General features: G+C 53.3%; 1 protein-coding gene across 2 annotated transcripts in view; it reads right to left on the reverse strand.

The window, feature by feature from the left end:
• Positions 1-3,166, reverse strand: part of ST6GALNAC2 (ST6 N-acetylgalactosaminide alpha-2,6-sialyltransferase 2) — a 31,402-nt gene extending 28,236 nt beyond the window's left edge. The window contains exon 1 of one of the 2 annotated variants that reach the window (XM_045044021.1): positions 2,920-3,166. In XM_045044021.1, the coding sequence (XP_044899956.1) occupies positions 2,920-3,044 (125 nt within the window). In that variant the 5' untranslated portion in view covers positions 3,045-3,166. The remainder of the gene's footprint in view (positions 1-2,919) is intronic. The other variant, XM_023244046.2, reaches the window with a different exon arrangement.
• Between the last annotated feature and the right edge of the window lie 7,634 nt (positions 3,167-10,800).

Below are 10,800 nucleotides of genomic sequence, written 5' to 3' on the forward strand. Positions count from 1 at the left end.
GTGACTCACAATCATATCCCACATCCAATCATTGGCAGGATTCAGACAGAGAATCTGTAGTGTCTCATACAAAAAGCATCCTCTGAGTGTTAGCTAAAGGAAGAAGGAGTGGCAACCTCTGTGACAGTGTCCCTCGGGGAGGGAGGGCAGGAGCTGAAGCTACTGCCCCACCCCTACTCCCACCTCCCAGGCGACCCCAGCATCAGGGAAGAGAGCAGACAGAAGGAATAGGGGCCTCTGCCTATGCAAATGGGTGTCGGGCTTTCCCCAGACTCCCGCCTCCTCCCCAACCCACGGAGGAGCAGGTGGGGAGGATTTTGGTCGGCAGTTTGCAAGGAAACAAAAGGCCTTTTGTTACTTGCTTCTAAGGTGCCTCCCCAGCTGAGCGGCCTGGGAGCTTGTGACCTGCCTCACTTAGGTTTCCACAGACCCAGGAGGGCCAGGCCAGAAAGAGCAGGCATGATCCCTTCCCCCATGCTTCTCTCTCCCCCTCTGATGGCCACCTGCCCCCACACCCCAACCTGTAGTTCCTGTCCTCAGCAGGACAGGACCCTCTTTGAAGAAGGACCGGGGGACACAGTACCCAGCCCTCAGGGGCAGTGAGAACCCCTCCAGGGGAGTCCCCTATTCTGTTTTGCTGCTCTGAACACCCCAAACTCAGGGAGGCCTGCTCATCTCTAGAGCACCCCCCCACCCCCACCAGTGCTCAGTGATTTCTCCCAGCCCCTCCTTCTTAGGAATCCAAGGGCTTCTAGATACCTGTCTGGAGGGCCTGGAAGGAGTGAGGGAGGGGGTCAGCCCACATATGCCCCTCCCGGATGTTTTCCTGACCTGATGAGAAATAAGGACCTTGTACAGTGGTCCTTCCCTATCCCGGGGGATGTATTTCCAAGACCCCCAGCAGACGCTTGAGACCATGGCAAGTACCGAACTCCATACAGACTGTGTGCATACGGATCTGTACGCACTGTGGTTTTTCCTCCACATCCATGTATGTATGATAAAGTTTAATTTATAAGTTGGGCACAGTAAGAGATTCACAGCAGTAATTAATAAAATAGAACAGGGGCGCCTGGGTGGCCCAGTCGGTTAAGAGGCTGACTTCGGCTCAGGTCATGATCTCATGGTTCGTGCGTTGGAGCTCGGCATCGGGCTGTGTGCTGACAGCTCGGAGCCTGCTTGGGATTCTGTCTCCCTCTCTCTCTCTCTCTCTCTCTCTCTCTCTCTGCCCCTCCCCCGCCCCCATGCTCTTTGGCTCTCCCTTTCCCTCTCTCTCAAAAATAAATACATAAACTTAAAAAAACAAAACGCCCAAATGATGTTGACAACAGACGGTAACCGGCAGGTAACTGGAAGCCTCTGTTCTCACCATCGGCCCCGCCCCCATAACAAAGTTTTGTTTTGTTTTGTTTTTTAAGTAAGTCTAGATATCCTGACGCCCGGAAACTGCTGACCCAGATTCCTCCGCCATGGGTAAATTCCTGGGCTGCAATGAGATTCAGTAAGACGGGGTCCCAGCACCCTTCCCTACAGGGGCTCTCTGGCCAGGCCACCTGCTTTCCCACCCCAGCTGGGGCGCTCACGCAGCCCGCCCCCGCCTTCCCGGTACCATCCGGCTTCCCACCCAGCCTCTCCGGGCACTAAACATCCATCTCCTGTAGCGAAGCCCTGCCCCCCGGCCTGGGGCGTAAAGACCTTTAAAAACTTTGTTGAGACATAATGGATGTTGGACAACCTCATATTTAAAGTTTATTAGATAACTTTCAAAGGGTGCTTAAACGTGTTTCAAAACATCTTTTACATAAAATTCACAAAGGGTTCTCTCATTCAGCGCCTGGCCTTATGCAATTTCGGGCTCCCGGGAGATTAAGTAACTTCAGGTACCCTCTGCTAGGTCACCCTTTGTTCTAAAGGGACGGGGCTCCTAATGGGTTGCACGTGTTTTCTATTGTTTCGCAACTTCAGATGCCTTTTGACCTTGTTTTCCCGAGACCAGATACTGACTTTGCTTTCATCCCATTATGCCCGGAGCGAGGTTTGGTGAAGAAAGCGCAGGTGGTAACAGCGCGCTCTGGAAGGGAAAGCCTGGGCGCAGAGGCCGGCCGGCGAGACTGTGGAGGGGGCCCTTGCGGCCTGCCTAATCCGGACACGGGGCACAGCTCGATCCGCCTCCCAGACGTAAAACCAAGTCCTTTTGAGGCTTCTTCAGTAACTGGCACTATCACCTACCCAACACAGGCTCGAAGGGTTATCCTCGCGGGGCGCGAGTGCAAGGAAGGTGCGCTGGGCGAGCGCGAGGGAGTGGAGCCAGGAGAAGGCTCAAGGAGAGGAACTTGGATGCAGCCCACAAGCTGCCCGTGTTCCCGGGGGAGTCCGCCGCTTCGCGGGATCGCGCCCAGACGGCGCTTATCAAAAGTAGTTAACAGAGCAAACGGCGCGCGGGGGACAGAAGGCAGCCCGGCGCGGGGAGGGCAGGGACGGAGCGAGCGGGAAAGGCGACCCGCCACAGGCGAGCTGAGGATCCCGGCGAAGTTGGAACCGCGACTTGGGTCCCTTCCCCCAAAGCAGAGTCGGAGAAATGGGCCGTTAGCGAGGGAGAGTTCCCGACAAAAACGGGGCTGTTTTTATCTGACTCCAAATCTGGACAATAGAAAGTTTCTAATCAGGGAATCCGGAGGGAACAAACCCACAAGGCTTTCGGGAGCCAGTGGCCGGTGCTCAAGGTGCGAGGTCCTTCTCGGACCCCGACAAGGGCTCTGGGGACCGGGCAGCGGAGGTTGGGCGCCCGGGTGGAGGCTCCGGGGACAAAGGGCCCCCGACCCCGGGGAGGCCAACGCGGCGCGCGAACTGATGGGGCCCGGGCTGGGCGCCCCGCGCGTCCCCTGCGCCTTTCCGGTCGGACCGCGCCGTAGCCCCTACCTGGCTCCAGACCGGGGCCCCGGGTAGGGCCCCACCGCCGAGGAGTACAGAGCGAGGAGGATCCCCGAGCAGGCAGCCGTGAGCAGGAGCAGCAGCCAGCAGAGCGGGCCGCGCGGGGGCCCCATGCAGCCCTCACCCGCGGGCGCCCCGTCCGCCGCCGTCCCGGGCGGTGGGGAGAGGCCCGGGAGGGCCGGGCGGGACTCCGGGAGGCGGCCGCCCAGCCCCACCAGCCCTGCCCCCCTCCTGCCTCCGCGGCGCCTCCCCGCCGCGCCCCTCCTGCCCCGGCGCGCCGCACCCTCGGGGGCGGGCGTGTTGCCCCCCGGCGCTCGAAGCTTGCCCGCGCCCCTCCGGCGCTGCCCTCTGTCCGGAAGCGGGCACCCGGGCGAGCCGGGGTTTGAGCCGGGAAGTCTCCCGCCGCGGTCAAGGGCAGGCGCGCGCGGTCCGGGGGGCCCGCGAGGGGGGCGGGCCGCGGGGAGACGCCGCCACCTGCCGGGTGGGCCGCGCACTGCGCGCTCTCTGCCCCTCCCCGCCCCCCGCGGTTTCCGGATACCAGACGCCGGGGAGACGGCGGCCGGGAGGCTCACCTCGGAAGGACCCTCCTGAGCTGTCGGTCAGGCCCTGGCACCTCGGGTCCTTCCAGAAGTGCGGACACAATGGTGTGGGGGGGGGGGGGGGGAGGCGGTTTGCCAGGACGGAGGAGCAGACCCTGTGTTGGATGGAGGTGAAGGGGGCGAGGTGGGTAGGGCGTCTGATGGGGGTGGGGGCGGGGGTAGTTGAGACCTTTCTTCCCCTCATTTGGTGATCGTCCGGGGCAGCCAGGGTCGTCAATCGCATAGCGTTCTTTTTCCAAAGAAAAAGCCAGCCTGGAGCTCTCGGGCGGCAGAGGGACCACCTGAAAGGTGTGACAAGGCCTCTGGTGTCACCAGGGAGGGCGTCACCTACAAGGGCGGGGCAGCCCTGGCCCGTAGGTGGGGGGTATACTCTCCAGCAGGCAGCGTCCAGGGCCTTAGCCCGCCCCCCACCCCCAGACTGTGAGGTCCTCTGGCCCCCCGCTGTGAAGAGCTTCAGGGATGAGAGGGACCCTCTCTCTCCCAGGGACGATCCGCCCTCCCCTTTTCTTCCCACGTGGGAGCAAATCTGGTGTAGCAACAGGTGTGCACTACCAGGCTTCCCGAGAAGCTTCCCGGGGCCTGCGCCTGTGGGCAGGAATGGGTCATTCGGGCTCTGTTCTCTCACCTCCTCTGTGGGCCACGCCAGGGTCACCGGAGGGCACTCGCAAAGGGGAGGTTCTTGCCTGTGTTCCAAGACTGCCTGCGAGCGAGCTGCGCCTCGCTACCACCTTGACCGGGCGCTACATGGAATCGAGGGTTTCAGGGCTTTGTTTCGGTCTTTGTGGTTTTCGGCCATCAGAATCCCTGTGGATGTTACTTCTCTTCCAGCGGTGGTTAAGGAGACCTCAGGCCCTCTCTCTGAGCCCACCAAGCACGCACTCACCCTTGCTTTCAATTTTTTTTTTCAACGTTTATTTATTTTTGGGACAGAGAGAGACAGAGCATGAACGGGGGAGGGGCAGAGAGAGAGGGAGACACAGAATCGGAAACAGGCTCCAGGCTCTGAGCCATCAGCCCAGAGCCCGACGCGGGGCTCGAACTCCCGGACCGCGAGATCGTGACCTGGCTGAAGTCGGACGCTTAACCGACTGCACCACCCAGGCGCCCCTCACCCTTGCTTTCAGTAAATGCCTCTCCTACTTTACGGCGAGAAAGGGAATCACTATTAATTTCTTCTTTTTTTAATTTTTTTTTTTTAATTTTTGGTCGTTTCGAATTTATTGTGTTGTGGCCTAATGTGTTCTGTGTGCCCTTGAAAAGAGTGCGTATTCCAGGGTTTTTGGATGGAATGATATATACAGATGGGTAGATATAGATAGATACAAGTATATAGGCGTAGATACCGATATCTGTTAGGTCTATCTCATCTAAAGTGTCATTCAAAGCCAACTGTTTTTCCAACCTTCCATCTTCAAGCCCACAAACTTGGTCCTCACCGCAGCCCAGGTTCCACCTGCCTGGACTCCAGCCTTAAGGGGTAGGGGAGGAGTGCTCTCTTCCTGTGTGGGAGCTGGCCCCGCACCATCCGTGTCAACAAGTACAGCCTACCTCCTACACCTGTCTTTTAAAAGTTTCTTTATTTTGAGAGAGAGGGAGAGAGTGTGAGCGGGGGAGGGACAGAGAGAGAATCCCGAGCGAGCTCTGCACGGTCAGCCTGGAGCCCGACGTGGGGCTTGATCCCGAACTGTGAGATCATGACCTGAGCTGAAATCATGAGTCAGACGCTTCACCGACTGAGCCACCCAGGCGCCCCCACCCCTCACATCAGAAAAGCCTGGACTTTTCTGTCCAGGCAGGAAAGATTATGACCCTTGCACAATCTGAGCCGCTACACGTTTAGCTCCAGCTGGGGTGTCGACACCAGCCGCTTTCTGCTCCTCGGTTACCTCCAGCTGCCTTCCGGCTCCCTGCTGGGTAGGGGAGGCTCATGTCATCTCTGTGTCTCCCTGCCATCTGGTTACCCTCTGAAACTGTCCCCTCTGAGGCCAGCACAGGCCTTCATCGTTCCCGGTGGAGCAGACCCTTTGCATCCTAACCCTGCCATATCTGCCTCTGAATTTGACCCGTGTCCTCATGGTTACTTTTCCACCTCGGTGAAATCCAACATCTGGCCACCCTCACAAGGCACTTCCTGCTGCGGTCTGTTTCCAGAGTGAGAGCAGAGTCATGCTTTCCTGCTTCTTTGCTTGTCTCATATGTCTTTGTTGAAAACGGAACATTTAAGACAATGTATTGTTAGCGGGGCGCCTGGGCGGCTCGGTCGGTTGAGCATCCGACTCCGGCTCGGGTCATGATCTCATGGGTTCGTGGGTTCGCGCCCCGCGTCGGGCTCTGTGCTGACAGCTCGGAGCCTGGAGCCTGCTTCGGACTCTGTGTCTCCCTCCCTCTTGGCCTCTCCCCCGTGTGCACGCTATCTCTCTCTCTTTCAAAAATAAACATTAAAAAAATTTTTCTTAAATGTACTGTAGCAACTCTGGGTACTGGACCCCCATTCTCCATCCCAGGTTTGTTATTTGCTTGCTTAGTGACTGGTTGGCTTATTTTAGGGAAGCCTCCCCCCACTCCCACCCCCAATTCCCCTAAAGTGTTAAACCTTTGATGTTTCCCCGTAGGGAGGTGTGATTTGGGGCATGTCACCCTGGGTTGGCGGCGGTTTGGGCTGCACGCTACACCTCTTTCCCTGACCAAACCCCATCTGATTGCTCTAGGGTTTACAACAATGCCCCGGGCCAGAAATTGCTCTACAGACCCCTCACTCCTCTGAGGTTAGTGTTCCTACTGAGGAGGGCTCCTGCCACCTGTCCCTTTCCCTGGTTCTCTCCTGCAAACTAGCTGGCTTACTCTTGAACCTACAGCTTCATGAAACCTACCAATCTTCTCCCAGTTGCCTTAGGCTTGAACTTCTCCGCTCTCTGTTGCAAATAAAGCCAGTTCCTGTGGGAAGAGATTAGGACCTGTATGGTTGAGAGGTTGTGTGTGTGTGTGTGTGTGTGTGTGTGTGTGTGTTTTGTTTTTTTATTGTTTTAGTAAGCTCCGTGCCCAGCATCAAGCCCAATGCAGGCTTCAACTCATGACGCTGAGATCAAGACCTGAACTGAGATCAAGGGTTGGACGCTTAACCGACTGAGCCACCCGGGCACCCCAGGACCTATGCAGTTTATAACCTGCTTCCGTCTCTGGCCAAATCTCTGAGCCGGGGCTCTGGAGCTGGGGTGGGGGGCGATGGTGTGATCATCTCTCTCTGAGTGATGCCCTTGTTTAGGAGTTGAGCACGTGACAGATGGGAGGCAGTAGGCCTCAGGTCTTCTCAGCTTGCCCCTCCTGGCATGAAACCACCACCGTATAAGCCAGGACAGGGACGGCCAAGCCCTCTGCATCCTCAGTGACGTCACGCTCAAGGTAGAGTCTCCATTCCGTGAGTGGGAGCTGAGCAGAAGGGAGTCCCCACCACTTGGCCACGCTTGCCCAGAACTTAGCCTCAGCCACAGGTGGCCGGTGCAGGGTGACAGATGCTGATGGCCTGCCCTTCCCTGGAAGAAAGCCCCGTGACAGGGAGCTGAGGGCAGAGGGGCCCTGTGTTCTCAGCTGCACCGATCTGGAGTGGGGGTAGGGAGAGAGGGAGCAGTTTGGGCTCAAATACCACACACCCTTCTCAGATTTTAGTGGCTTTTCTTGAAGATATTTTATCATTTGTGTATACCCTTAGGACCACTTCTAGCTACTGTAAATGGTTGTCTTTTTACACTTTTCACCCATTTCATTGGAGCCTGGATCTGTGGAGTCCCTCACGTCATGCTGAAATCTTTCTCTCTTTATTTTTTTGTAATTAAAAAAAATTTTTTTTAGTGTGTATTTATTATTGAGAGACAGAGACAGAGCATGAGCATGGGAAGGTCGGAGAGAGGAGGAGACACAGAATTCGGAAGCAGACTCCAGGCTCTGAGCTGTCAGCACGGTGCCCAACGCGGGGCTCAGACCCACGAGCCATGAGATCATGACCTGAGCCGAAGTCGGACGCTTAACCGACTGAGCCACCCAGGCGCCCCTGAAAAATTTTTTTTAAATGTTTATTTATTTTTGAGAGAGAGAGAGAGAGAGAGAGAGAGAGAGAGAGGCAGAACGTGAGCAGGGAGGGGCAGAGAGACACAGAATCTGAAGCAGGCTCCAGGCTCCGAGCCATCAGCACAGAGCCCGACGGAGGGGCTCGAACGCACGAACCGCGAGATCTGCGAGATGGTGACCTGAGCCGAAGTCGGATGCTTAACCGACTGAGCCACCCGGCTACCCCTACAGTCTTTGTTTTAAAGTCTGTTTTGTTTGCTGTAAGTACTGCTAGCCTGACTTCTTTTTCTCCTTTCCATTTCTGTGGTAAATGTTTTTCCACCCTTCGCTTTCAGTCTGTCTGTGTCTTCCATCTTGCAATGGTTTTGAACTTAACGTTGGCTTCACTGTTGATTTGTTACCCTAAAATTCTATTGCCGAATCAGGGAAGTATGAGATACAAACTGGGTGTTTGGTGGATCTAAGGAAAATTGTTAACGTTTTTAGATACGGTCATAGTAGTGGGCTTATTTTAAAGAGTTCGTACCCGTTCGTAAGACATACTGAGGTATTTACAGACGGACAATATGGTGTATGGGGTTCGCTTAAAATAATCCCGTCTGAACTGTAAGTGGGGAGGGCACGAGAGCACCGGTGAGAGAAGATTGGCCGTGAGTCGACAATTATATTAATAACTACATTAATTTTTGTTAATACGAGTTGCGCAATAGGGGTTTATTCCACTATTCTTTCTACTTTTGTGTATGTTTGAAATTTTCTAAAATCGGTTAATTTATTTTGTCTACATGTGAAATATACCTCATTAGATTTTGTTTTCTATGAATATAAGGTCATCATTAAGTTGAGTTAAAATCTTGAAAAGTCGGGTTGCCTGGGCGGCTCAGTCAGTCGAGCGTCTGACTTTTGATTTCGGCTCAGGTCGTGATCTCATGGTTCGTGGGATCGAGTCCCACATCAGGCTCTGTGCTCAGCTCTCTTCCCCTCTCCCTCTCTCTCTGTGCCCTTTCTTCCCTCTCTCTTAAGATAAATAGACTTAAAACAATCTTGAAAAGTATGTATAACATACTTTTCACTTACGACGTGGATTATGGCTTCATAAAACCAAGAAGACTTAAAAACTTCAAGTACGCTGTGTTCTGAAACAGTCTTGTGTAAGCATCTTTGTAAAAAGGCATTCTTACTAAAATCAGTTTTTATTTTTCGGTATCTGAAGTGGCATGCATTTCAGGCAAGTTTCTAATCAAAATTTATTAGATATTCTAATTATGCATCAGAGGCTGGTTTGTCATTTCAATCAAAACCACTTTCAGACGATTAAAGTGTTTTATGGAAGAAAAAAAAAAGCCATGGTGAAAATTGCCCCAGTTGTATTTCAAGAATTTATAAAAAGACAAATTGATGCACTGAATTGAAGCTGAGTAGAACCCAGCTTGCGAAAAGAAAACACATTTGATGACCAAATTTTAAACATCAGCCGGGATGTTCCGGATCTGTCAGAGTATGAATTAGCACTCGTGACTCCAACAATTAGAGCCTAATGCTTTCTGAGAGTTAAAAGGTTTCTTTTTTTATATTTATTTTCTATAGACCTATTAATGGGAAGGGTTGGGTTTTTTTTTCCAACCTCTTGAAAATGTCAACTTCTTGAAAAAAATAAATGTCATTTTGTAAGAAGTGAAAAACTAGTTTTGACAATAGATAATTTGCCCACTTGTATCGCCCAGTGCAACGGATAAAATTTTGCACAATTGTAATTGGTCTCGGTAACCGTAGGAAACAAAAACGTTAACATCACAGAACTTAAAATGATTTTATCATTCATCTTAATTGTGCTGCCATAATATATATTTTTTTAATTTCTTTCAACGTTTATTTTTGAGAGAGAGAGAGAGAGAGAGAGAGAGAGAGAGAGACAGAGCATGAATGGGGGAGGGGCAGAGAGAGAGGGAGACACAGAATCCGAGGCAGGCTCCAGGCTCCGAGCTGTCAGCACAGAGCCTGATGTGGGGCTCGAACTCACGAACCGTGAGATCATGACCTGAGCCGAAGTTGGACGCTTAACCGACTGAGCCACCCAGGCACCCCAATGTTGTATTTATTTTAACCCATTAACTATTTCAAGATAGATCATAGTGATTCATGACTTTTCTATCATGTTTAAAACTGTTCTCAGCGACTTTTTTTTTTTTAATTAGTTTGGAATCCAGATGGAACTCATTCGCCATCTTGATGCTAAATATTTTGCAAATCTCCACTCCTTTCTCCACCTCCACTACAAGTGGCCAAAAGCCATTTGGATGATAGTTGGCTTCTAATTCACTTCCCTGCCACCCACTTTCAACCGTTCACTCAGCTAGCTGCTGATGTGATTTGTAAAGTCCACTGATGTGTTTGCTAATACCTGACATCAGTGCCATGGTGGCGTTGGCCCTAATGGACGATTCCAGGGGCAAGCTTTGGACACGGTCTCAGCTGCCTAGCAACGTGACCACCTATTTGGACTTAACTGTATTTGTTGGGAGGGAACCTTCCGAGGGCTGGGCATAGGAAATGAAGATACACTGAAATGGAGTGTGTGTGTGTGTGTGCGTGTGTGCGTGTGTGCGTGTGTGTGTGTGTGTGTGTGTGTGTACATAAGGTGTGTGGTGAGGGAAGTGGGAACCAGTGGCCTTCAGTCAGTCCCTCGGAACTGCACATGCCTGCCCCGTCCTCCTGTCTCCTCTGGCAGAATCCTCTTTGGGAACCCCTGTGGGGTGCTCTTTCTCCCCGAGCACAAGATCAGGCAAGTTCTCTTTGAGGCCGGTCCCTGGAGACAGCTGGCACCTCAGCCCTGAAACAAATCAAACGCTTCCTTGCTTCCTTTCCCAGTGAACCCCCCGGGGTTCAGATGTCCTTGCCAAGCCTCGCCTCCTGGCCTCAGAGTGGCAGCTGGGGAGAGAGAGAGAGGCAGGGATGTGTGCTCCAGCCTCTATCCCCCCGAATTCCACGGAGTAGACAAGGAAGGGAGGGGGAAATGCCAGAGAAGGGAATACCTCCGGATGCCTAGAACGTTCCAGAGGGTGGATCGCAAAGCCACGATCTCAGTTCTGCTGTGTGGACTGGGACAAGTGCCTTAAGTTCTTCATTGCTTTATGCCTTGGTGTCTTCATTTGTAACACGGGAACGATGACAGTACCGACTTCGTAAAGCTGGCTGTGCCCGCCAACTG

Source organism: Felis catus, chromosome E1 (genome assembly GCF_018350175.1).
Source record: "Felis catus isolate Fca126 chromosome E1, F.catus_Fca126_mat1.0, whole genome shotgun sequence".
Classification (NCBI taxonomy): domain Eukaryota; kingdom Metazoa; phylum Chordata; class Mammalia; order Carnivora; family Felidae; genus Felis; species Felis catus.